The following is a 27,555-nucleotide window of genomic DNA, read 5'->3' as shown; positions in this document are numbered from 1 at the left end:
GATGTGACACACCCCGCTCCCACAGCCCGCCCCTTCCCCTCCCCTCACGGCGGGCAACGGGCGCGGCCCCCTCACCCCGCCCCCACCCCTCCCCCTCTGCGCATGCGCGCTGACAGAGGCCCCGCCCCTCCCCGGGCAGCCGTCTCCCCTTTCTAGTAACTTCCCCGGTGCGCGACGTCATCAGCGCGCGCGGGCGGCCGAGCCGGGTGTTTCCGCCCGCCGCTGAGGGAGCCGGAGCGGAGCCGAGCGGGGCGGAGGCTTCGGCCGGGCTCGGGTGGTTCCGGCGGGGCTCGGGTGGTTCCGGCGGGGTTCGGGAGGTTCCGTCAGCAGCAGCAGCGCGCGGGGAGCCGGCCCGGGCGCGGCCGCCATGTCGGAGAGCGCCGAGAGCCCCTCGGGGCGCCGCAGCCCCTCGGGCTCCCCGGGGCAGGGGCAGGGCCCCGGGCAGGGCCCCGGCGAGCCGCGGATCATCAAGGTGACGGTGAAGACCCCCAAGGAGAAGGAGGAGTTCGCCGTGGCCGAGACCAGCAGCGTGGGGCAGGTCAGGGGCTGGGGGCTGGGGGCTGGGGGCTGGGGGCGGGCCGGGGGTGAGGGCTGCGCCCCCCTCCCCTCATCCCCTCAGCGCCGGGGCCTCCCCGGGCGCGTTGCGAAAGGCCCCGGGCGCCCTGGGGGCCTGTGGCGCACGCAGCGGGAGGGGGGCACCTGCTGAATCATCGGCGCTGCTGCCTGCCGGGCTGCTGCCTGCTTGGAGGCTGGCCACGAGGCTCCTGCCCGCCCGCCCGCCCGGTCTGCACGGGTTGGAAGGGGAGCAGGGGGGGGTGTGAAGCTGGGGGGTCCTGCTGGTGGGGGGGGGAAGGCGTCGCCACCACAAAAAGCTTCCCAAAGGTGAAGGTCCCTCAAGGCGATCCGGAGCTGCTTTCGTTTTCAGGAGGGTTTGCTTAAAACTCACCCTGAGTTTCCTTTGAACGAGGCAGCCTTTTGACTTCACGTTGTTTCTCTTGTGTGTGGTCGGTAACAGCAATCCAAAAATTGTTAACGTGCACCGATGTCTGGATGCAGTGCCTGATATCGTGCCTTAGGGACGAGACAAAAGACACAGCTGTGGCTATCGGGGCAGCACAAAAGACAAACTAAACGCTCCCGAGCATAACGTGTGGTGCCAGCACCTTGGCTGAAAATCAGACTTCTGCTCCACCTAGTCGCTGTAAAGAAACAAAGTGATGTTTTTTTTTTTTGTTTTTTCTTTCAAGTTTTTCTCCTTGAGTCTGTTGTAGGTGTTTTTTTTTTTTTTTCCCTGTCAGCATTTGGCTTGTAAGAATCCCAGACGTAAGTTTTATCGAGGCCTTCACTCCCGCTGCCAGAGGTGTTTCTCTCTTATCTCCACTGGTCTTCTGGCAGCCGCAGCGCTGCATGCTATCTGCCACTCTGTCCGCAAGCTTAATCTAGGCGTTTCTCCCAAAGGTAAAATGGCTGTGTTTGCTTTTGATGTTGTCCACAGCTTTCCCAGAAATCTCAGCCTGAAAAAGGTACTTTGTTTCTCTCTTCTCCCTGTATGTGTTAACAGCATTAATGCAGTTGCTGTAAAGTTCTTTGCATTTTATTTTATTTTTATTTTTTATAAAAAGATTCATATGCTGGATCCAACTAAAGGATCGTGTTTGTCCTGAAAAACAGTCTGATTGTGGGTATTTGGGTATTTCAGGAAGTATAAACACACTTACTTAAGGTGTGAATTTTGTAGGATATCTTTAACAAGATTGTTTCAGATGTGGATGCCAATTGAGGTTTCTGTAGTGGGCAATTGTCTCAAAAACTGAAATAGATGAGCAAGAAAGAACATATAACAGACATACATTTTTAGGTGATTGACAGAACATGCTGCTTGAAACATCTTCGTTGTCAGTATGTCTTAAACTAAACATTGTACGGCAACTCTGTTGGATACATGTACACAGATTAGATTCACAGTTATGTCTTTGTTCCCATGAAATAGGATTGTCCGTGGAGGTCCACTGTTTGCTGTGAGTCCTAGACGGTGCCCTAACCAGCACTAAAAAGTGCACTGTCCACTAGTGAGTAGTATCGTGCTGTTTGTCTTAACCTGTAATCATAGACTGTTGTTAATAATAAGCGTCAGCAGTAAGTGCGATGCTTCTAGAGTCAGCCCTGAAAACAGGTCAGTCTCAGATACAGAACAAGTTGAACATCTGTTCAGATGTGCCTGGGATCAGTAAGTGTGTGTTTGTTGATACGGATGGGTCATCCAGGTCTACCATATTTGCAGGGGGAAAAAAAAAGTGCAAAATAAAAGCTATTCAGTGGCATATTTCAATAGCTGACATGGTTTTGTGAGTCGCTTATTTGTTGGCCACTTTCAGTCTGCTGCCAGAATGAAACTCCTTTTTTTTTATTTTAAGAAAAATACTTAGAGCTATTGGGGCCAAACATGGGGCTACACAATATGTATCTGACGTTGCTTTGTTAATCTAGAATCATAGAACATCCTCGTTTGGAAGGGAGGGGCCTCTGAGAATCACCAGGTCCTACTCCTGGCTCCACACAGGGCAGCCTAAGCGTTAAACAATGTATCTAAGAGCATTGTCCAAAGGCTTCTTCAACTCTAGCAGGCTCGATGTTGTGACCACTGCCCTGAGGAGCCTGTTCCAGCACCCAAGCACCCTCTCAGTGAAGAACCTTTTCCTAACACCCATCCTGGAGCAACTTTAAGCCGTTCCCTTGTATCCTGTCAGAGAGAAGAGGCCAGTGTTTCCATCTCTGCTACGCCTCGTGAAGCTGTAGGCAGCAATAGGGGGATCACCTCTCTGCCTTCTCCAAGCTGAACACATCAAGTACTCTCAACTGCTCCCCTGAAGTCACGACCTCTCAACCCTTTACCATCTTTGTTGCTTTCCTTTGGACGCCTCTAATAGTTTAGTATCTGGTTTATGTCATGGAGCCCCAGCCTGCACACACTACTTGAGGTGAGGTGGCACCAGTGCTGAGTACAGTGGAACAATTGCTTGTTTTCATGGAGTAGCCATACTGTGCTTACTGTGCCCCAAGATGTGGTTGGCCCTCTGGGCAGCCAGCACACATTGTTGACTCATATTGAGCTAAACCGTGAGTCAGAAGCCTACGTCCCTCTCTGCAGGGCCGTGCTCCAGGTGTTTGTCTCCAGTCCTGCATGTACATCTAGGATAGTACCATCTCAGGTGCAGGATCTGGAATTTAATCTTTTAAATTTCATGTGGTTTGTGATGCTTAGTGCTCTGATCTCTCAGGGTCTCTCTTCATGGCCTCTCTACCCTCAAGGGAATCAACAGGACTTCTTGACATAAGGAGGGGGTTCTTCATAGAGAGGGTGGTTGCACACTGGAACAGGCTCCCCAGGGAAGTGGTCACTGCACCGAGCCTGACTGAATTTAAGAAGAGATTGGACTGTGCACTTAGTCACATGGTCTGAACTTTTGGGTAGACCTGTGCGGTGTCAAGAGTGGACTTGATGATCCTTAAGGGTCCCTTCCAACTCAGGATATTCTATGATTCTATGATTCTATGAACAGCTCCTCCTAATTTAGTATTGTCCACGAACTTGAATAATGTGTGCTCAACTCAACGTAAACCAGATTTGCAACTGTTCTAAGTCAGGGAGGATTTTTCCGATGTTGGAAGACCTCAGGAACACAGGAATTGCTGTTGCTGCTCCTGTGTTGTGCATCCAGAACAGGCAGTAAGCAGGTTAGAACGCAAAATAGCTTCCAAGTGCAAAGCTGCTATAGGAGGTTAGTTAATTGTAAGTGCCACACATCTCTTTTTTTTCCCCTTCTGTAACTGTTTGTGCTGAGCATGTTTGCTCAGTGTAGACAAGGAACGAATATTTCCCTTCTTGACTGTGTATGATAATGAATTTGCAGGCCTGTAGAGTGCTTTGCGCCAAGATTTCTATTATGTAGGTGAAAACGAATACTTGTGAGCCTTATGACTACGAGTTCCCATTCACTTGAGCTCAGTAAAACTGTCCTGTTTTTTTTCTCCTTTGCTTTATATTGTGAGTTCATGGCAATAAAACGTTTACAGTTCTTTGCTTAGCAGAGCTGATTTAGCAGTGTGTTTTGTTAAAGCACATACATGAAGAGAAGGCGTAGTCACGTTAATGAATGCTCACATCCTAATGCGAATGACTTCGGTGGTTTAAGTGATGCGGTGTTCGAACTGGTTATATGAAAAACAATTTGACTTCATCCTTTACTCTCTCTTCACCACAGGGCAGTATTGGAAGAGCAAAAGCTTGCTGAGATTTACGTTGTGCTGCTTGGAATGCTAAGTGTTAAAATGTGCGTCGAACCTTGTTCGAAGTTTTATTATTACAGTTGGTTCAGAGTTGCTATCCAGTGATGTGTATGCAGACTGCAAGATGGGAAGATGGGCAGAGTGCAGTCTGCAGTAGTAGCATGTTTGTCAGCTTGTGTTTTTTAAACTAGTTGAATTATGTGTGCTAATGTATACATCCTGTTGGGACTCTGCTTCTTGACAAGTGGAGATCTCACTAAGTTCTATTCTGTGATCCAAACTTGAGTGAAATTTATGGTCGAAACATTAGATACATAAATCCTGTATTTCAGATTTATGCCTGCTGCTACTCGTAGTCTTGAAGAGGCTATATTCTACTTACAAAGATCACACAGGTATAAAGGTGTTAAGGGGAGCATTGTGTAATTGGGTAGTGGAACATCTTTCCCAACTTACATAAGCTTTTAACACTTGATATGATGTTTTCTTTCATAAGCGCAGGTTAATTTCTGTTCTTCAACCTAATCCAGTTCTGTCTTTGTAGTCAAGAGTTACTGAATGGTACAACCAGAATAAGATGAGACCACATACGTTATATGCTGTTCTTTCTCAGTATCGTGATCAAGATTCCTGTTGTCATTCAAGACTCTTAAGTATATAAATTGTTCAGCTTCAAAGCATTTTCCTTTCCATGGTTTTGTGTCTTGCTACATTTAGACATGTTATCGATGTGTCTGTATGACTCTTCGTGGACTTTTTCATATACTCTGATTATTCACAATCTTTAAGGTCCCTTCCAATCCAAACCATTCTCTGACTTTGTTTCTGACTTTTTTTTTTTCTACTTCTCAGAGTTGGGAAATATGATTAGAACAATGTCAGGCTGCTGTGGTGGGCTGCCACGTCCCACCACATGTGCTCTCACTCTCCCATCTCAGCAGAACAGGTAAAGAAATCAAAATGAAGAAAAACCCACAGGTTGTGGGTTGAAGTAAGCACAGAGACATCGCTGACCAATTACTGTTGTGGTGAAAGCAGATGTGGCTTGGGGAAGATTAATGTGTTGCTAGTTGCAGAGCAATGAGACATAAGAGCAAACTAAAAGCACCTTTTTCCCCACTCCCTGCTTCTGCCTCCTCTCCCTGAGCAGTGCAGGGGAGCAGGGAATGGGGGCTGCAGTTAGTCCCTGATGCTTCATCTCTGCCACTCCTTCATGGTCACTCTTTGACCCTGCTCGCCGTGGGGTCCCTCCCATGGATGCCGTCCTTCCCGAACTGAGCCTGCGGGGGCTGCCCACAGGCAGCAGCTCTTCAAGCACTGCTCCCACATGGCTCTGTCACACGGGGTCCATCCATCCCCCAGGAGCAAACTGCTCCAGCACAGGTCCCCCACGGGTGGGCGGCAGCTCCCCCCAGACTCCCTGCTCCTGTGTGGGCTCCTCTCCACGGGCTGCAGCTCCAGCCCGGGGGGCCTGCTCCTGCGGGGGCTCTCCATGGGCCGCAGCCTCCTCCAGGCCACATCCACCTGCTCCACCGGGGGCTCCTCCACCCATGGGGGGGCTGCAGCGTGGAGATCTGCTCCATGGGGGACCCATGGGCTGCAGGGGGACAGCCTGCTCCACCAGGGGACTCTCCCTGCTGCTGCCTGCCTGCAGCACCTCCTGCCCTCATGCTGCACTCACCTTGGGGGTTGCAGGGCTGTTCCTTACACATTTTCTCATTTTTTCATTCCTCTGTCCCAGCTGCTGTTGCATGGCAGATTTTTTTTTCCCTGTCTTCAATCTGCTCACCCAACTAGCATTGCTCCCTGGCTCAGCTCTGGCCAGCAGCAGGTCCCTTTTGGAACTGGCTCTGACCTGGCATGTTTTAGCTGCTGGGCTCTGCTTACAGAGGCCACCCCTGCAGCCCTCCCACTGAACTCAACCTTCCCATGTAAATCCGATACAGCTGCTATTTGGCAGAACAAAAACCTTAAGAAGAAGGTATGTTGTCTTTCCTGACAGTTGAGTTAGTTAACCGGTGTTACTGACTTTCATTTATGATACTTATCAAGTGTTTTCTGATAAATGATTGGCAGAATACTATGAAGTATTTTGTGTGCAGATACTTTTATGTAGAATACATTTCATTTTAATGCTTTTGTTTTTTGAGCTGTCCATGTCAAATAGTGCCCAAAATAGTGCTGTCTTCCTCCTGTGGATTTCTCTGGGTTTGTTCTGCAGTCATCGGTCATCCTTTGCTTTGGAGTAGGGAGCATGGTGTTGTAAAAGATTCTCCTGTGTACTGTCTGAAATTGTGAAAGCCTGAGAAAATCCTAATGGATTAATTAATACCTGTTGTAGAGGTAACATGGTAAGATGTTCTATATATTTCAGAGCCAGTCAGCATCTGAATCTAGTGACTACAAGCCTTGGCGATGTAGTGAGGTTACTAACAGTGGGAGTAAGGTTTGGTCAAAATTTTGAGAATTGGAGATTACGTGGTTACATGGAGAAAAAATCTGGTTTTAGACTTCTTGATGCTGATGGGGTTAATAGCTCCTTATGCATGACAGACCTAGCCATCATGTCTGTCATTCACTCATGTTTTATGTTCTGTATCATATTAAAATTAAGGCTTGCTCAAGTCAAATAATTTAGAGATATTTACCTGTGTGGTAGAGTGAGTAATAATTCTACTGGCAGTAACTCACACGGTGGTTTTTCCTCAGGAAAAATAAATGTTGCCTGAGCTCTTTGCAGTGAAGTTGAAAAATATGACATCTTAAGCTGTCCCTTGTGAAAAAGCAACTACAGGGTAAGCTCTCAAAAAGCAGCTCTACTGCACGAATCACAGTTTACATCTAGTCCTTTTATGCCCTTTTCCAGTCTCACTGACTTGCTAGAGAACAGTCTTGTTCTGCTGAAAGCACCATGGCTTCCATCAGTAGGTTGCAGAGCTCTTTTCCCTCAGAGGAGGGAGGTGCCGCTGATCGTTTCTCCGAAGTCATTGCTCAAAGAAATGGAGTGGCTTGCTGAGGGTTGCCTGGAAGCGAGAGAACTGGCTCTAACATGAGTCCTGGGTATTTCCACTAGATTGCACTGCCCTGGTTTTCCTTTCTGGACTTGTTTGGCTTGTAAACTCATCAAGAATCTGAATTTGTTTCTCAAAACTACTTTTTTGTCAGTTTGATTTGGTGTAAGAATTTGAGGCAATAATTTGATTGTGAAACTAGCACATGTAATTGATGAGGGCATGGGCAAATAGTAACTTTCCATCAAGTCAGGACAGACAGAAAAGGGTTGTGTGGAAGCCTGATTCTGGGTGCGCTTTCCAGCTCTGCTTTGTCTGCTGCAAACAGCGGGCTCTGCCAAACGTGCTTTGCTGTCCGTAACCACGAATACTTGTCCCCCTTCCGGTACAGTGTCCAAGAGTTGTGCAATGAAAACTCCCTTTTTGTCGATACCCTTTCATTCACAGTCATAAGATCACCAGATATGATTCATCAGGACAGGAGACTGTGGCTATCAGCAGCTGCATTGCTGTGCGTGCATTTATTTGGTTCTTCTGGTTCCTCATCTTGGGTTCGGTGTACGTGTAGCCACTGATTCTGTTGTACAAAAGGCAATCTGTATGTAACAGGGCTGTTATTTGAGGGACTGCTGGGAGTCTAAATTGCAGTTCTGCCATTTAGATGCAAACCTTTGCTTCCTTGTTACCCATTACCAAGCTCAAAACAGTTTGGTTTGGGAAGAGTGCAACTTTGCTTTTTTATTGTTACCCGGATAAAGTTGTAGCTTAGTATTTTCAAAGCAGTTGCAGTTTTCTGGAGCCTCCTATATATGGGTTTTCAGCAGTAGTTGGATGTTAGTTCCCTGAGGCCTCTTTCAGACTGTTACTGTAATTTAATTTTTCAGTATGTTGCATTAAGTCAAGGTTGAGAGGATTTGAATTTTTTTTTTCCCATTGATTTGTTTTCTTCCTTTTATAGTTTTTACACAGCGTTTTCTGGAGGGAGTGGGTAGCTCCATTGTTGCTGATTTTGATGGCAGAGAATGAGTCAGCAGAAAGCTTTTGAATCCTAATGTAGTAAGACATCAAAGTACGGTTTGCATTTTTGATTTTTACTTTGCCTGGAATAGCTTTTTAAGGGACGCTCCTAGACAAACTTGTCAGATGATGGGAGGTTAGTAGGTTAAGGTGTAAAGTATGGATGTGCTCTGCAAAGTGACTGCAGAACAGTCTCTTTTAGTCAGCTGTTGTAGTAGTTCGTGTGTATTCAGACACATGGGCTTTGCTCAGTGACAAAATATTTACTATAACTAGCTCATGTAGGAATTATGCAAGTTGGATTATTTTCATGCTGGTTCAGGGCTGGGCATCAACAGTGTTGTTCACCTGAATGTTGCAAAAACCTTGAGGGGTAGTCAAGCTGAGAGGTGTAACAGGAGGCCTAACGTGACTTGTGGAGCCTGTTTCTGTGAGAGCGTGGAACAAAAGAGCAGAGTTTTGTTAGCTGAGCACTGGGCTGAATTTTACTGAAAGTAGTGTGACTTCTGCACATAGTATCGTTCAAATTGAGACTGTAAACAAGGAGTGCTGTTTATTAAAAAAAAATAAAGTTAATCCTCTAAATGTAAAAAAAAAAAAAAAAAAAAAAATATACTGCTCTTATCCTTTAAAGAAAAATTAATAGAAACAAGGTAAAAGGATAACACAGACCAGGTGCTTCAACATGACTAACATCAGCTCTAATTTGCCTGATCATCTCCCCTGTTTCCTCATTGGCAGAGTACTACAGGTTCACAAGCTACTCGACCCTCCTCTATACCATACATGTACAATTTTTCTTTTTTTTCAACCCTTTAATTTCTCCTTTCTTATGCTTTTCGAATCTGTGATCTTTGTTCTACTGTCCCCTCACTGCTCATCCTGTTTTTCTCAAGCTTCTATCTTGTTTTGAAAGAGTGAGGCCTTCTACTGCCCACTTACCTACTTAGCATTTCTCCTTGTTATGATTACACAACTACCTTGGAATAGAGAAAATTAGTTCTTTACTGCAAAAACACAACTTAGTTTCTCACAACTCTAGTTAAGAAAGCTGTCTGGTTTTTTTTTTTTTTTTTTTTCCTCCTTGGGGAAACCAGGGCACTCTGTCTAGATGTTAGTCTTGTGTTTCAGTCTGTTCACTGTGTTTCTTTATACTGTTTCTTTAACAATGTTGTCTAAAGGTGATGTCACTTTTAACCTTATTTTTGTTGTATTTTTACTTTCTATTGTATTTGCAGCACAATGAGCTAGTTTCTGTGAGCGTGCTAGGTGTTAGGTATGGAAAGCCATTATTTATTCCTAATATTATAGTGAAGGAAAACCTTGTTTTGAACTGAATTTTTGAACAGTAAATCGAGTTGGCTAAAGCTATTGTTTGCAGTGCAGCATGCTGATGAAAAGGAAGTCAGCGTGGTAGAACTGCACACAAACACTCATTGCTTCTCGCCAGCTGATGAGACTTCGGACTCCTCCACTCTTGCTTTTCCCAGGCGACGAAGTATTTTAAAGCATTCACTGTAGCTTACTGGCAGTATTACTTAGTTCAGTTGTACAAATATAAAGTGAAATAAGTCCCAAAGTTTATTTTCTTACATCTGCCTAAGTGTCTCATCATCATCTCATTTCCTTTACTCCCTTTTCTGTTGGTTGTATATGTTTAATGTGAGATATTGAGTTGATACATACTGGATTGACCCCAGGGAAAATAAAATTGATAGAGTTGCCTTTGCTAGTCACGTCTAGGAGCTTCCAGAGTTTACACCCATGGTCTTTTCACTACCGTAGTGCTGTAGCAAAATATCTGCCATATGTGGTGAGGAGTCCTATCAAAACTGCACAGGCAGGATCTGTGGGAGTAAAGTAGTTGCCAGTCCTTTTTCTTGTCTTTACGCTGTCTGAATTGAAAGAAGCTTTTGTGTTTTCACCTTTATGGTGGGACAGTGGTCTTGTGATTTAGTTACCAGTAGCAGTGAGAGTTGCTTGTGCACAGCGGATGAGAGAAAGTTCTCTGTTCCACCCTCCCTGACTTTATTTCACAGTTCAAACAGTAGCTATGTGCATCATCACAGAGTGTTTTGGGTTGGAAGGGAAGTTAAAGCTCACCCAATTCCAAACCCCTGCCATGAGCAGGGACACCTCCCACCAGCCCAGGCTGCCCAAAGCCCCATCCAGCTTGGCCTTGAACACCTCCAGGGATGGGGCATCCACAGCTTCTCTGGGCAACCTGTGCCAGGGCCTCACCACCCTCTGAGTGAAGAATTTCCTCCTAATCTCTAACCTGAATCTGCCCTCTTTTAATTTAAAATCTTTCCCTTTTGTTTTATCACTCTGCTCCCTGACTAAGAGTCCCTCCCCAGCTTTCCTGTAGGCCCCCTTTAGGCACTGGCAGGCTGCGATAAGGTCTCCCCAGAGCCTTCTCTTCTCCAGGCTGAACAACCTCAACTCCCTCAGCCTGTCTTCACAGGAGAGGTGTTCCAGCCCTCTAAGTATCCTCATGGCCCTCCTCCGGATCTGCTCTAATAGGTCCATGTCCTCCTTGTGCTGGGGACCCCAGAGCCTAATGCAGTGTTCCAGGTTGGGTTTCACAAGAACACTCAAATGTAGATCTAATAATTTTATGGTACTGGCAGGGATCGGGTGCTGTTGAAGACTGGCTTATATTAAACCTTCTCCTCCACCCCAAAGCAACACGTTAGATGCTGACAATTTAAAAAAGAAACAAAAAACAAAAAAAAAACACATAAACTTTTGTGTTCAAAATGTTCTTTGAGCCTCCTTTTTACAGATATGTAAATGGTTCTCTTCCCTCTGCCTCAGGAAAAAACAGTGTGCTGTTCACTGGCCTGTTTTGCTATTGATGGTATCTTTGATTGTTGAGAGTAATCAGCAGACTCATTTGCAAAATAAATTTCATGTTAACCTATTTTTTTTTCAGTGTTTTTCTTTTGTGAGTGAAATGTCAAAGAAAGCTCAGTCTTGCTTGGAACCTCTTAGTACCTTCTTATTCATTTCAGAAATCTTAAGATTGTGCTGAATCCATGTGAAACTGATTAAAAAACAAAGATTTGACTTCATCTTTTCTATCCCCGCACCCTGCTATTAGGCTGTTAATGTCAGTAGGCCACAGTTAACTGGAATTGGCTCAGTACTCATGATAGATGCATTATCCTGGCTGGAAAGTGATCCCTTGTGATTTTTTGATCATGCACATACATTGCTGTAGAGGTTCCTTTGTTGTCCTGGTACACTGGCTTTTGCATTCATGTCTTACAGTAACATTTTTGCAGGTCATCTAATCAGCTTCACATGATAGTAGGGAAAAGGATGTGTATAGCCTTTGATGCCTATATACCAGTAATATTAGATACTCCGTGGTTTTAGTCTATAAAAGGCATCTTGTTTCCTTGACCTCGTGGGTAAATAGCTGCTTCTAGAAACAGGTGACAGGGCATGGTTTAAGATAAAGTAATATAAATACCATTTATACTACGGCATCAGCTTTCTGATGGTGGTTAAGTTGTGGGTCTCCCTGTTACAGCATCTTGTGAACATATGATAGTAAATGGGTTTAGGTAATGACGTTACTCTTTGGTCTGGCATAATATCTTTATTCTTCTGCATTATCTTTGTACCAAACTGCAAGTATTTCTGCAGTTTTTATGTTGCTCTGGAATGTGTGCTCTCAGGACTAATTAACCAAAAGAATGCAGAATAGGAAGCAACTGCCTACATCGTTGCTCTGCAGAAAAGGGCCCAGAGTTTATACCTGTTAAATAGTTAGCACTGCTATTTTTACGTATGGGTTTCTTTTTCTTACAAATGGAAATACAGCTTGCAAGATGTGGAGTTCATCCTGTTATCCTAGCAAGGGTGGATAAGAATGCACGTGGAATATTGTGACCACTTTCGAGTCTTACCTGTACAATATGACTGGATTTGAAAATTCAGAGTGATGAGAATTATTGGATTAGAAAACACTGCCCGTAAGGAAAAGTTCTTAGGAGAACAGTCTGTTTGCATTGGCTGTGGTGGGCAGGACAATGAAGAAACAGGAGAGTGAAGCACTGGAGTAGGTTTCTTGGAAGAAAGATAGAGTCTGTCGCTGGGGGCCTCTGAGAGCAGGCTAGATAAACATGTCAGTAATGGTTCAGGTAAGTGACCCAGTTGGGAAGAAATGGACTGGAATTTTCTGGAGTACTTGCAAGTCTAAATATTACCAGCATGAAATCTGACTTAAAGGTTGTTTTCATAAGAACCAGAACTAACTGTGTGAGCAGATGTAAATAACCAAGGAGTACCTCTTATCCATATACAGAGGCCTTTTATCTCTATTGTGTCTCAGCCTTTTTTTTTTTTTCTTTGCATCTGTTTTTTCTCTTCCTTTACAATAAAACCTTTCAATTAGAGACTCTCTTTCAAAGTATAGTGCTCTGGGATTTTTTTTTTCCAGTTATGCCAGTTATAAAATGCAATTTATATCTTATTGCAAGATTAATATTTGTATTTTCTGTAGCAGTGAGAATTCCTAGAATGCTTGGAAACTTTCATTTCAAGTAGTGTGGTCAATTTAAATTTAAAATGTTAAATAGGGTGGCCTTGTGGAGGTCTTCCTAACTGCCTGGGATACCTTTATAATAATTAGCCTACTGACTAGTGTTGTTTAAGAATTTGCGAGGCTTTGCTATAATAGTCATTCCTTAATGTTTTTTCCTGGGTATTTTCCACTTTACCTTTTGTGATTTTTCTTTCTGTGAGAATGCTTTTCTCTAGAAAAGTAAAATCTAAGTCAGATCTCAGCCAAAGCATGCCATGGTTATCACTGGTTAAGGCAGGGAGGCATACAGTGGCTTTCCATGTTCAGTGGTGTTGATAAGGTTCCAGGTCAGCTGAAGTATATGGTCATTCACTATGGCCTGGGCTGGAACTCTAATTCATGTGGCTACGTCATTCAACAATGAGAAAGCATTGTTGCCTGAGAAGTATTTTTGCCTGTGTGGAAAGTGTGCTGGTTTTGGTTTGTGGAAGGCATCAAAACTGTTTGAGGAGAGAGGGTGCTTCTTCGGTTAGTTCCAGTGAAAGTGCAGACAGATTCATTCTATTGTGACTTTGTATCCTCAGTCTGTCAGCAAATATGTGTATCTAAAGAAAATTGTGTAAGTATATATTAGTTTATGTATGCTGCTATGTAATTATAGATGTGATTATATAAAATTACCTATAGGCATGTGTGTGGTACGTATCAGTAGTACATCATGGATGTGTGCCTGTTTGAAGGCACAACAGAGTGACTTTAAGTGGAATCAGATTTTTTGTTATTGTCAGCTATATAACTAGCAGTCTGTGAAACACTTTCATCTTTATTACATGGAGGAGGAATGAGTTGGTTGCCTATCTTTTGGACAAAAAGGTTGAGTGAACTTAAGGAAGTATTTCTTGATTGTGTGAATCAGAACATGCAGAACAAGTGCATTAATACAATAAACTTGAACAAAGTAGCTTGTCCTTTAAATTACTAAGAAATTTAGCACTTTGGTATTCAGTTATGTAACTGTACTTTTTTTTTTTTTTTTTAGTTTAAGGAAGAAATCTCTAAACGTTTCAAGTCCCACACCGATCAGCTTGTATTGATATTTGCTGGAAAAATTTTAAAAGATCAAGATACTTTGACTCAGCATGGGATTCATGATGGACTTACCGTTCACCTGGTTATCAAAACACAAAACAGGTAACTGGTTATTGATAAACAGTCTTCTATTTACCTTTAGGACGTAAAAATATTCTTAATTCTTGATGTGACAGCTTTCTGTGTGGCAAAACTAGATCTCACTAAACCACTTGAGTCAGCTTCTTTGTCACAGTTGGCGCAAAATAAGTGTGAAGTTACAATGTTCTTTCTCAGACTTGTGTTGTATTTTGATTGAATTCTTGTTTCTAAATTCAAGTCTTTTGCTTTAGTTTTTTAACTTTGGTATTATTGCCAACTGTTGGCTGCGTTTTTGCTCTGTAGTTCTCTTAGATATCATGTTAACTGACTGTAAGTGTCTGTTGTGCACCTTTCACACTTAAAAAAAAAAAAAAAAAAAAATGTGGTTAATTCTTACTGCTTTGGTAAAACAGGGAAATAAAATTCTTGAGAGCGAGCTACCTTTAATGGAACTAATTTATCTGGATGAGCAGACAGACTTCGCTTGGGATGTTTTGTTTTGGTGAGACTACTTCTAAATGATAGTGAGAAAGATGCATCAAGTTGAGCTGGCTATGCCATCTGCACATTACTTCTTGTGAAATGCCCCGAAGGAAAAGAATTGACTGAAAATCCTTTTGGCAAGTAGGGTAATATATCCCTCATTTGAATCTAGCTCTCAGAGTTAATAGCACGCTCATTGTGCTAGCCTGAAAGTGTTCTTGCTTCTGTTCTACTTAAGACTCCCTTGTCTGTAGTGAGGATCATCTGTGGGAAAAGATCAGATGTTGGAGGAAGGAGCGTGAGACTAGTAAGGAGAGAAAAGAAGTATGCTTACACTTTGTAGGCCTCACCAGGTCACAGGCATTTTCATTACATTCAGGCACCTGTCAAAAGCGATGGCTGAAAGTAAGGTCTCATGACCATCTCAATATTGTATACAGTATCAGCCAATACTGTAATTTTTTGCTCCGTGTACCTGAACTAGCATTCTACTGTTGTTGTGACTTTTTTTTTTTAACTGAACTCTTGAGTGTGGTTTCATAAGAGGCCTAATTTGAGAGGTTTCATGAGCCCATAGTTAGTGAAACCAGGATTCCTTTAATTGCCAGCACAGTGGGAATCCTCTTTGAGGTAGTTCGGGATGATGTTATTCCTTCTCATTCTTCTTCTTACTGAAATACTTGTTATTTTGCTTTACTCCAAAGCAAGACCCTTATACCTGCCAGTGTGGCCTGGCAAGTGCTGATTTTCAGCCGTGAGTATCAGAACTGAATCGCTTCAAACCATTTTACACATGCCATATACCTTTCTCTCAACTGTTACTGCTACTGTTGATGCCATATACCTGAACAAACAAAAGTTCTCCTCCAAAACTAGATCTCAAAAAGATCATCTTTTCTATTGTAAACAACATTGCACGTGTAGCTTTCAAGTAGGAATCCTAACATATATTTTTCAACCAGGATTGGTTATGGGTATTTTATTAAAAAGTGCTCGTGTTTACAGAAAATATTTAAACTTTTTTAATAATACAGGCTTCCAGTATAGTCTTCTAATTTAGCCAATACGGCTTCAAAGTAGCAGTGATTAGTAATGGGTAGTGAAGATGCACTGAAGTTCTGAATGCAAATGTTACAAGCAAACACGGTTTTAGGTGCTGACGAGAGGAAACATCATGGTAAAGCAGATTTAAAAGATGTGTGCTTTCAAGGATTTTCAGTCAAAGGCTTGAGGCTGAAAGACTTGATACCTAAAGCACTATCTTGAGGGTGTATACCCCCAATTTCAAAACAGAAGCATGCTGAAATGAAGTTTTCAGTCTTGTCCAATTTTCTCTCCTGCTTTGAGATCTCTTGACAGTTACGTGGAGAGGTACATTTATTTCTCCAAATGGCTCCTCAGTTGAAGAACCAAAGAAGATTTTGTTTATTTTTTTTTACCTTTTGCTTACAGAGAAAAGATATGTGTGTTTTCTTGAACAAATGAAACCAAATAGCTTCATTAGAAAGTTCATACTCACTGTTACCAATTTTGCAGTTTATGATCTTCATCACTGAAGTTACAGCTGCTTGGCTGATGGTAGTAATCTTGTGTTAAAAGTTGGTGGTTGCTGTTAATGCTTTTTCTTCTCAGGAGCCCAGAATTTCACCCACCTTATGTCAAAGCCAAGTATTCAGGTATTCCTTTTCCCAGATCATTAGCTTGTTATCTGGAAAGTTCCTCTAGAATGAGTTTTCATTCAGCAGATTGTGTATGTGTTTTGATGGACCTAAAAGTCTATTTTTCGAGTGCAAATTAAAACAGGCAAAACTGAGTTCATAGGAGTGATTATGGACTTAATGAACTGTTAGATCTTGTGGACCCAGATTAATTTTCCTTCATAATTAATTGGAATATCAATAGGAACTTGAATGAGGTTATTAGGTCCCATATCACCTGGAACATTCGTGACTTGGCATGCTACGTTTTATTTGCCATTTACAAGAATCCTGGTCAAAATCAGCAGGATATACTAGCAGGTGGGGTATTAATACTGTAATGTTGATGACTTGCAAAATGTTTCATTTTCCCCTTGGGTTCTTTCAGATGTGACATTTAGCTGGAATCAGAGCTCGTAAACATTCTAGAGAGGCCTCTGGACCTGAGTCATCTCTCAGCCTTGGGGGCATGGGGAGAAGGATGTTTTTTATTTTTGAATTTTGTTCTGTCTTTGCTTTATTGAAACAATAATAGAATTTCTTTGTACCAGAAAGGCACTGAGATGAGCTGAACTGTAAAATTTAACATAATGTAATCCTCATATCTTTGTGTGAGATTTGAGTGAATAGTTTCTTGGAGTTATTTTACACTGTGATTTTTAATAATAAGTACAGTTATTTATCAAATTATTTGAACCAGATAGGGGAACTGATTTGTGCTTGAAACTAGCCTCATTTCTTTGTGTAGATGGCAAATTTGATTTAAATGAGCTCAGTTCCGTAATCTCTTTCACCCCATGGCAGCACCTAAACATATGCCTCTGCTATAGACAGGTGTGATGAATATATGAATTGGGCAGCTGTTTTTACCCTATTCTGAGTCTGAAACTTTATTGAGGTTCTGATATTGGTCTTGTAATGAAATAAAACGCTAATTGAATTTCACATTTTGTAAGGCATCCTATTAAATATGTGACATGGAATAAATTAGATTTTGCTAGTCTTTATTTCTTTAAGCCCCAGGCATGTAATTGGTGCTGTCTGAGGGCTAGTGTTATTGCAGAATAAGGCTGAGGATTCCTAAAGCAAGGTAAGGACTGAGAAAGCAGTATGTTGTTGGGTGTCCCAGGCATTGCATAAGAAGGTGGTAATGGCTGCAGAGGCGCAAAGGCCCATCCATTTTCATAATGTTAGAAACTACTGTTGTGAAGAACAGATGATGTTGCTGATGTCTGAGAAGGGTTTGTTATAGGAAGCCATCTAGAGGTCTGTGATTTCTGAGAAGTTATCAGAGAGAAATTTAAGATTCTCAAAGTATGATGATGCTACTCCTGTATTTAATGACCTTATTTAAATAACCTTGCTAAACTTGTTATTTTAAAATTTCTTTTAGATCACAAGACCACACAGCTCAACAAACAAATACCACTGGCAGTACTGCTACCACATCAACATCAAGCAGTAGTACCTCAACAACAGCTTCAACAAACAGTAACCCTTTTGGCTTAGGTAAGATGTTTTGTTAGGTATCATGGTAGGTATCTTCCCTTGGATTCAGATAATTGTCACTGAAACTTTATTCTATAGTAAACAGGACTTAAAAAAACAAACAAACAAAACAAGCAAACAAAAAACAAACAAATATCTATGATGTGTGTGTTGTAGATGGGGTTGTAGACATGGGTTGTTTTACCTTCAGTAGTAAGGTCCCACTGACGTTGTATGCTGGCATTATGGGTAATGAAACTTTTTCCAGTGCATCCTGCCCCTTAAAAGTATACCTTTATTGGCATGAAGAGGGTGGTGAAGTTGCATCTGTTACGTGAAGCTAAGATCTGGAACAGAAGCAGCAAAATCCTGCCAAATTTATAATTAATCAGTTGTTAGTTTCAATCTTCTCTTTCAAGAAAAAAGACTGCAGTCTGATATTAAAAATACTGTGTATTTCTGTAATATTTTTTTTCATGCTTTTACATCTTATGCTTTTTATACAAACCAGAATTGGAAAAGCTGTTAGGCCAATTGCTTTTTAGGTGTAAACAGTTGTTTAGACTAGTATCTTAAAAAAAGTGAATTTTCTGTTCAGACCCATCAAAGGAGGAAAATGAAAAGTGTTATTAGTTCTTGGTGCAGCAGTAAAAAGAAGTGCCCTACTTTTAATTAGAATAGGGAATACATGTCATATTAGGAGTGTTATAAATCGCTCAGTCCCAAAATAGGATTATAATCAAAGTTCACAATTTATTAAAAGAATAGAGGTAAGCAAACAGCGCTGGGTGCGTCGGGAGTCTCCGCTCCACCTAGACGCACACCAGTTACATCATGCAGCTGATTTTTATGCTCCTAGGCTAATACATATTCATTACTACTTCTAAAAAAAAAAAAAAACACCAAAAAAACACAGGTTATTATAATTAGCTTCCGGGATTCAAACCCTCCTACTGGAGCATGCGCATCAGTCCCCGGTGGTCCCTCTGGGGGTCTTTCATGCTGAAGGCTCGTAGTCTTCCTCTCAAGTTGTTTTTCTTGTCCTTCCCCTTTGTACTCCTTGGCAGCATGTCAAAAGCTTACACAGCGTCCCCTGCAAGTTTTGTCTTCTAGCCTCCTTCAGCTTCTTTCTTTCTTCTCCTTAATCTCCTGGCCACCTGGCCAGATATCAGGGGCTTGCATAGTGTCCCATTCAGAAGTCATAATAGTTACTAGTTGTTAGCAGTTGTTCTGAAACCCCCAGACATCAAAGACTTAAAAGAAAGAACATACAAACACAAATAGCTCTCTATTGACATTTCACGTGTTAAAATATTCCTTTGCAAGGTACAAGAACTATATACATTAACCACTCTGTTTTTCTTAGACTTGTGCTTATACAAGGGTATGTAAGACAGAAGGTCATATTCATCATATCATGTGGCCCCAGCACTGTTCCATACTGACACGAATCAGATGAACATATATCACAGGAGGTCTCTTGGTTATATTGTAAACAAGAGGAGATGGATAAATGATTATTAGAAATGCACTGGAACATGTTAGAGGGGAAAACTCCAAAGGCCTCTAGCAAGTTATATTTCAATGCAATTTGAACATTTTTTCAGGTGTCTTGTTATTTAAAGAAGCAAATTAAGTGGATGACTTTATCAGGCTCATGAAGATGGACTATTGCATTTATTTTGAAGTGTGGGATATGTTCAAGTATTTTGCATTTTGAAAGAACATGGTTGTGTATAAAAGTATACCAGAAACTGAAAGCTCAGTTACATTTTTTCCTCCCCTAAAGGTGGCCTTGGAGGTTTGGCAGGTCTGAGTACCCTGGGTTTAAATACATCAAACTTTTCAGAGTTGCAAAGTCAGATGCAGCGGCAACTTATGTCCAACCCAGAAATGATGGTTCAGATAATGGAAAACCCATTCGTTCAGAGCATGCTTTCAAATCCTGACTTGATGAGGCAGTTAATTATGGCTAACCCTCAAATGCAGCAACTGATACAGAGAAATCCGGAGATCAGTCATATGCTGAATAATCCAGATATAATGCGACAGGTATGTAGAAAGATCTCTGTAAGTTCATGACGTTTCATTATTGTGTAACTGAATGACATAGCAAGAATAGATATTAGTAACTGAGATACTGCCAAATGCTGACGTTTTCACTTTAGAATGGATTTCTTATTAATACAGATTAAACGTTCCACTTCCTTAGACACTAGAACTTGCTAGAAACCCTGCAATGATGCAGGAAATGATGCGAAACCAAGACCGAGCCTTGAGCAACCTTGAAAGTATACCAGGTGGATACAATGCTTTGCGACGTATGTACACAGATATTCAGGAGCCAATGTTGAATGCAGCACAGGAACAGGTGAGAAAAGATTACAAATGCCTCTGAGGGAAAATATTTTTCCAAAATGAAAGAATATAAACAATGTAACTTTTCAAGTGTGTACTTGGCAAAGCATTTCTATAAGCTTGAATTCACTATGTAGCATCTTCTCTATTCAGAGGAAAGATGTTCACAAATTCTGTGCCTTTCTGAAACTGAAGAAATACAGATAAAGTTTTGTGGGTCCAAGAAGCTATTTTAAAGTTAATGAATTTCTATGTTAAGTTACTACAAAAATCAAAATTGCTTTACTTCTTTGACTTGTAAAATTATGAGGTCTAGGAAAATTGTAATGGCCTGTTTAGTGACTTGGAACCTAAGATGAAGTTGGAAACTGCTATACAGGAGGTGGTCTTACTGTGATCAAAATACTAGTGTAGTAGAAACACTGCTTTCTGAAAGAAATGGGATTTTTTTTTTTTGAGATGCTCGCGTTTCTTAATGTTGGAGTCTTAAGAGTACTTACAATGAGTTACTTTAGGTTGGTGAGTATAACCAGTCAAGAGCCATCAACATGTATCTTCATGTTTTAAATTTGTAAAGGTAACCTGCCATTTATAGTGGACTTTAAACAGTTGGCTTTTGTAGATGATATGTTTGCTTTTCCTTCCTCTGTAGTTTGGAGGTAACCCATTTGCTTCTTTAGTAAGCAATGCATCATCAGGAGGGGACAGTCAGCCATCTCGTACAGAAAATAGAGATCCTTTACCAAATCCCTGGGCTCCTCAGTCCAGTTCTCAGAGTTCCACGACAAATACCAGCAACAGCGGTGAGAGTGGTGGCAGTAGTACTGTTGGAAATAGCAACTCTGGCAGTACGGGACAGAGCTCAACCATACCAAATTTGGGACCTGGATTAGGAGGTGTGTCTATTATTGTAGTTATATATATTTACAAATACTGCAGAATTTGCTGGAATGATGCTTTTATGAGAAAGGTTTGGATTTAAAGTTTTTATTACTGTTTGTTTTAGTAGAACATTTGACTAGTGTCAAAGTCCTCTGTACAAAAACAAACATGAAAAGTAAACTAAGAGTGATAATACATGGGTATTGCCTTAAAATAACAAAGGTGGGGAATCTTTAGATGAGTGATAGTATTTTTCTTGTTTGGAGACAAACAGGAAAACAGTTAATAATTTAAATGCCTGGTGGGACTGTTTGTTGGATGCAGCCTTTTTCTTAACGTATTTCTAGGATGCATCTGTGTAAGCAAAACCACACAGTTACATTTCAGTGATTAAAACTTGTAGAAATCAAGTGGTTGATTCTTGGTTTTAATTAGTCTAATTCATTTGATATGGTGCTTACGAAAGTTTCCTTGTGTTTTTTTTTAAGCTGGTATGTTCAACACACCAGGAATGCAGAGCTTATTACAGCAGATAACAGAAAACCCACAACTGATGCAGAACATGTTGTCTGCACCCTATATGAGAAGCATGATGCAGTCATTAAGCCAGAATCCTGACCTTGCAGTACAGGTAAGCGCACCTTAGATAGTAACACATGCATTTAAGTTTTTTTTCTTTTTTTCCCAGTTGAATCTGTGATAGTTATGTATTAACCAAACGATTCAGTAACTGTCTGCAGTGAATGACACAGTTCTTGAAGTATGTCAATGCCTAGCTCAATGAAATTTTTACCTGGTCACCTTTAACAATTCGTTGCAGTGAGTTTCTTGAATTTGTAGTAGAAATCTGCCAGGCATTTTTTTGAAGTAACTTGTAAGTTTGTGTATGTTGTGTACAGCCCTAAACTTGTGACCTTGCTTAAGAGACAGTTAAATAAAACAAATTAAGGGAGTTACAGGAGATAGATCTGCTAGCAAATAAATACTAGCACTAGGCTGAGAGAATTGAAGGGGAGGTGTTGATGCCGGTTTTAGGTGTTATTCTGGTTTTATTTTCTTACCTGTGACTGTTGCTTGCTATAGAAGTACAGATACTGCTGTTCTGTGAATGGTACAGAAGTGCTTTCAAATTTTACTTTGAGCAATAATATCCGAAGTCAAATGCTGAGCTTACAGAACAGAAATCACTTTACCTAAGGAATACTGGCTTGGAAAATAAGCCTGACTTTGTGCAGATGATGTTTACAGAGAAGCTGTGTCATTTAAGTATGTAGTGGACACGAGCAGGAAAGGATTGTCTTGAGGTAAAAGTTAGCTTGTCTTGCCATGTATTTGGCAGTATTTTTGCTTAAAAAGATTAAATAAAGAATAATACAAATCCCTACATTGTTTTCATGTTGGTTTATAACAAATTCTGGTCAAAGTAGTAGCAGATGATTTTTCTGTGAGGTCATTTTCATAGATGATTACCATCCTCTCTGTGATTTATATGTGGTAAGTAATTGTCTTAAAGCCCACTGGTTTCTACTGTTTGGTCTTTAATGTTAAACATTTTTTCCCGTAGATGATGTTGAATAATCCTTTATTTGCTGGAAATCCTCAGCTTCAGGAACAAATGAGACAACAGCTTCCTACTTTCCTTCAGCAAGTAAGATGAGATACTAGTTAATAATAAATGTCACAACTCAGTGGGTGATTTTTTTCAGTAAGCTGTCGTCCTTTCTTATTTGGCTAAAAGACTGTTAAATATATTCTCTAGACACTACGTTTGTCCCATGTTAGTTTACCCCTGTGAATTAGAGTAAATAAATGCATATTGCTAAGATCTTACTGCAAGCAGGCAGTGTTATGAGTCAAATTAAGTCACACGTGAATTACAGTAGCAAGTTCAGTGCTCAGAAGAAACTAGTTAAGTTGTTTTAACTACATGAATGGTTGTGATGTTTCATGATGTCACTACGTTGTGATGACTAGGTATGTGAGAAGCTAATACCACGTTTATATTTTGAAATCCACAAATAAATGCTAGATAGCGAAGACACAGCAGGAATCATTTCTATGATTTTGTAATTTCTGTTCCTTTGCTCTAAGTGTTCTGAAAATCATCGGGACACCATGTTCTGTATAAACAACTCTGAATATTGGACAGTAATTCACAGTTTATAGATTGTTTTCTTACAGTGATTGCAGCAACTTACTTTGGGGGACCCAGAATGTTTTTAAAGACTTGGGTAGACTTTGCCAGCTATATCCTTAGTTATTCTCTGACTTCTAGCTATCACGAATATAAAAATCCAAGAGAGGATTGCAGAGTGTTAATAGATGACTGTGTTTAAGTCTTGTTACACACCCATATTCCAGACAGACTTACTGCAATTCTGCCCTGGACCAGAGGAATTTTGACTGTAATATGTGCAGTTCTTTGTTAATCTAAAATGTTTTTGCAGCAGAAGGAATTTGGTCTAGTTGCCAAGTGAAGGCTGCTAAGATTAATCAGCCTGTCTGCAGTTTGAATTAAGTCTTCGTACTAAGACTGCCTCACTTGTGACTGAAACAAATAGCTTTTAATTATGGGTGGCATCTCTAAGCAGAGGTGAGCATAAATCTGCAGTTTTAAATTTTTATCTAAAGTAGGCTGGTTTCTGGACATTTCAGAAATCAAAAGGAATTGCATTTTATATAATCTGTGGATGTGAAAGTCACCTCTTAGTTGAAGTCATAGTAGAGTGAGGGCTCTTTAATGCTGTGCATTTGCTTGCTGGTTTATTTTGTACTGTATGTATTTGTATTTCTACAGTCAGCAAGGTCATTAAAAGTATCAACACATGCACAAGCTATCATGATCTTATTGCTGTGGTCTGAATTTAGCTAGGAAACGGAAATACATCTTTTTATTAGATATCTTTTTGCTGAGTTTCATTGTATTCGGTGTTGTTGCTCACCAGTGAAACAGGGGACTCACCCATGAAACAGGGGACTAACCCTAGAATGATGATGGACAAATACAATCCTATGGGCTTGAAAGGTGATAGTCTGATAGAAGTAACGAAAAATACTTTTCCTGGTGTACTCCTCATTTGGAAGGCTTTGTCCATCTCTAGAGAGTTCATCGATGACCTTCAGTGGAAGTTCTACCAAAAAAATGATAATGTACCTGAAGGATTTCATGTAAATATTCAAATTTCAAGTTGAAAAGCAACTTTGGAAAGAATATCAGATTCTATAAAACATCTGTGATCAAAAAATAACATTGAACATCTGTATATGATTCAGTTACAAGTTTCTCTCCTTTTCTTAGATGCAGAATCCTGACACATTATCAGCTATGTCAAACCCTAGAGCAATGCAGGCTTTGCTACAGATTCAGCAGGGCTTGCAGACACTAGCAACAGAAGCACCAGGACTTATACCCGGGTGAGAATTGGTCTTACAAGTTTAGACAAGAACTCCTCTCTTGCACTGTATTGTTCCTTCTTTTTACATGTAGAGATTATCACATATAAAGACTTTGTTTTGCTTTTTTTTTTTTTTTTAAAGTTTCACTAAACTTGTCTTGGAATCTTTTCATGATTTTGTCTGTAGTGCATTTTAAACAGTGATGGCTATGGTCTTTGTCTTAGTATGCTACTAAAATTGTTAGCCACTCTGTATTTGGCAGTATTTTTACTTGGTTATTAAGTTTAGGATCAGAAGAGACATTATAATTATGCTTGTGTTTATTATTCAAGTGAGGTATTTCTTTCTGTCATTTGTGCAGATTTAATCCTGGTTTAGGTGGACTGGGAAGCACAGGAACTCCTACAGGGTCCACTGTTTCTAGTTCTGTTCCCAGTGAAAATACAAGTCCAGCATCAGGATCTACTGAACCCAGTCACCAGCAGTTTGTTCAACAGATGTTGCAGGCACTTGCTGGTGCAAATGCTCAGGTAATGTAGATCACTATATTCTTCTTTTTTTTTTTTAATTATTATTGCATTTTTCACTTTAAACCACCAAAAAGAAGTCTGAGAATTGAAAGAAGAGCTCAGAATAATTATGGCCAAAAGAAAGCAGAAGTGGCTTAAAAGTGGTGTTGCAGCTGTGCAAGTAAATAGTTGAAAAACATTTAAAAAATGTTTTTCAAAAATGTTAAAGAAAAGTAAAAGTGTCCTCTGAACAGATTTTTTTAATGCTCATCTTCATAGCCCTGAATTTTTGAAATGCCTGGAAAGATGCAAATTGAGGTGGTGAGGTTCGTTGACAAATGAAAGGTGGGCTCAGGAAAGAGCTTAAACTTGATGAAAACAATCATCTCTGTGCTTTTTGTCTGTGTTGTTGTTACTCTTCAGCTGTGACTAAGTCTGTCGTAGGCTTTGGAATAGCCACACTCCATTTTTTTGGGGCCTGAATTTGTTGTATGCTTCATGGACATCCTGCAGGTCCAGGCTGCAGTGCATCTTGTTACGCTGTTGTGTGCTAGGCTACTGATGGAGTATTCTGCGTAGTTGTGTTTAGGGGAAGCAGGTGGTGGCAGAGATGGTGCCAGTGAGGTGAATTTCTTAAGTGTCAGGTTGTGTCTTTACTTTGTACTGGTTTGGAGCCATTACAGGTAGTAATTTCTTCATGGATGAAATTGTTGAATTGGAACAAAAATACAATTAGCAGTAGTTGCAAAAGTTTTGTTTAATATCTAAATTCTCATTGATTACAAAAATTGTCTTGGTATTAGTCCAGCATGTTATTTTCATATAATTTTTCTAACTGAAAAATGCCTTTGAATTGAATTAGAAGAATTTTGCCACATATGCACAGGATCAGTCTATAAAAGCTGTCAGTTTGCTTTATGCTGAAGCTTTCTAATAGTTAGAATTCTGGTAACTTTAATCAACAAATACTTGTAACATTAAAAGAGTTGATTTTTATACCAAGCAAAGAAAGCCTAATGCATTCACCATTGCCAGCAGCATTATCATTAAAATGTTGCTGTCCAACATTGCTTTATTGAACTGTTTAAAAAAGAAACAAACAAAAAAATTATATATATATCTTGTGTATATGTGTGTATATGTATGTATATTATCTATATATAGTACGTATATATAGCTACATATATATAGCTACATATATGCATATATATTACACAGTATATAATATGCATATAATTGGTATCTGTAGCTAATATTAAGAAATTATTCTTAGGATATAAATTTACCAGATTTAATTGTATTCCATTTTTATCAAACAAGCAGCTTTTCCTGTAGTCAAGAATGTCATGTAAGTGTAGATACTCCTCACAAATACAGTATAATTCAATAGAGAATTTAACTTTTGTCATATTCTAGTTTCAGGAACGTGGAAAGGTTTAGGCTGATCTTAGTAAGACAGGGAAAATTGCATGACCAACTATGCTTAAATCATGTACTTTGCCAAATACGTATTATGGTTTTATATCTTAAAATTTTGTTCTTAGCAGTTACAAAATCCAGAAGTTAGATTTCAGCAACAACTGGAGCAGCTGAGTGCAATGGGCTTTTTGAACCGTGAAGCAAACTTGCAAGCACTAATAGCAACAGGAGGAGACATCAATGCAGCTATTGAAAGGCTCCTGGGCTCTCAGCCTTCATAGCAGTGTTTCTTTAACTTGAAAAAATGTAATTTATTTTTGATAACAGCTCTTAAATCTTTAAAATACTTGCTTTATTTCATTCTGACTCTTGGGATTGTCTCGTTATAACTAAAATCAGTCTGATGCATTTTAAGGTGGAGTGCAGTAGTTTACTTCAAATAATGGGGATCAATGAATTTTCCCTCAGTTGTTGCATGCATCACACTTCTTTCGTTTTGCATTATTTGTGATTTTTTGAAACAATATCAGCTTTCGCAGTTGGGTGAACAGGTTTTGTCTCACCTGCAACTGGCCAATTTATTTACTACTTAAACATAAGCCTTCAGTAGTAATTTATGTAGAATACAAATTTAAAAGGAAACAAATTAAAGCTATAATTTGTGGGTACCAATACTGCTTATTGTGATTTCAGCATGTACTTTTTGCTAGCAAAATGCTGTAAGATTTATACCACTTGAGTAATCTACCATTTTTGCTTTAATTTGTATAAAGTATAAACACAGTATATATAATGGAAACAGCTCATTTCTAGAATTTACACATTGCAATATAATGAAATTATAAGTAACTAAAAAAGCCAGAAAAAAAGTCACAAGACATGTTTTTGGTGTAGAATCTTTCAGCCTATTTGGTAACCATCTCAGCAAAAAAAGCTTAAGCGAGTTCGTTTAAAATATACTAGAAGTACTGTTCTGGTTATCTCTTTAAATCTAACTGTACAGAAACTTGGATTGTAACATTGTCTCAATATTCCTGAAGATTAACTGTAAATTACTTCAATCATTGTGCAAATCTAAGGAGTACTGCCCTGTGCTCTCAAACTGCTTCTAAGGCTTTTGGGTTTGTTCCACTGAGATCTTAACATGTATTGATTTGCAATTGGCAACATTAGTTTTTCACAGTCATGTGATACTCGAGTTGCTTTTAAACACCATGTAAAAAATACTGTATATCTTTTGATTTTTTTTTGGTAGTTACCTCTGTTGTGCACAGGTAATAAATAAATTAAAAAATCTTTAAGCA

At 40.2% G+C, this 27,555-nt stretch overlaps 1 protein-coding gene across 3 annotated transcripts; it reads left to right on the top strand.

Moving 5' to 3' along the window:
* Positions 1 to 177: 177 nt before the first annotated feature.
* UBQLN1 (ubiquilin 1) lies at positions 178 to 27,555 on the top strand. Of its 3 annotated transcripts, none has more exons than XM_068666392.1 (11): positions 179 to 538; positions 13,889 to 14,040; positions 17,593 to 17,708; positions 19,477 to 19,739; positions 19,900 to 20,058; positions 20,698 to 20,941; positions 21,416 to 21,558; positions 22,492 to 22,575; positions 24,226 to 24,341; positions 24,685 to 24,853; positions 26,380 to 27,555. In XM_068666392.1, exons 1-11 carry the CDS (start codon positions 368 to 370, stop codon positions 26,530 to 26,532), a joined length of 1,770 nt encoding a protein of 589 aa, XP_068522493.1. In that variant the 5' UTR covers positions 179 to 367; the 3' UTR covers positions 26,533 to 27,555. The 3 variants fall into 3 exon arrangements, with proteins under 3 accessions (XP_068522494.1, XP_068522493.1, XP_068522492.1); XM_068666391.1 differs by having other exon boundaries at positions 26,377 to 27,555; XM_068666393.1 differs by lacking the exon at positions 19,900 to 20,058 and having other exon boundaries at positions 178 to 538; positions 26,377 to 27,555.

The sequence above is a fragment of the Anas acuta genome, chromosome Z (genome assembly GCF_963932015.1).
Source record: "Anas acuta chromosome Z, bAnaAcu1.1, whole genome shotgun sequence".
Taxonomy (NCBI): Eukaryota; Metazoa; Chordata; class Aves; order Anseriformes; family Anatidae; genus Anas; species Anas acuta.
This window is presented reverse-complemented; position numbering and strand designations above follow the sequence as displayed.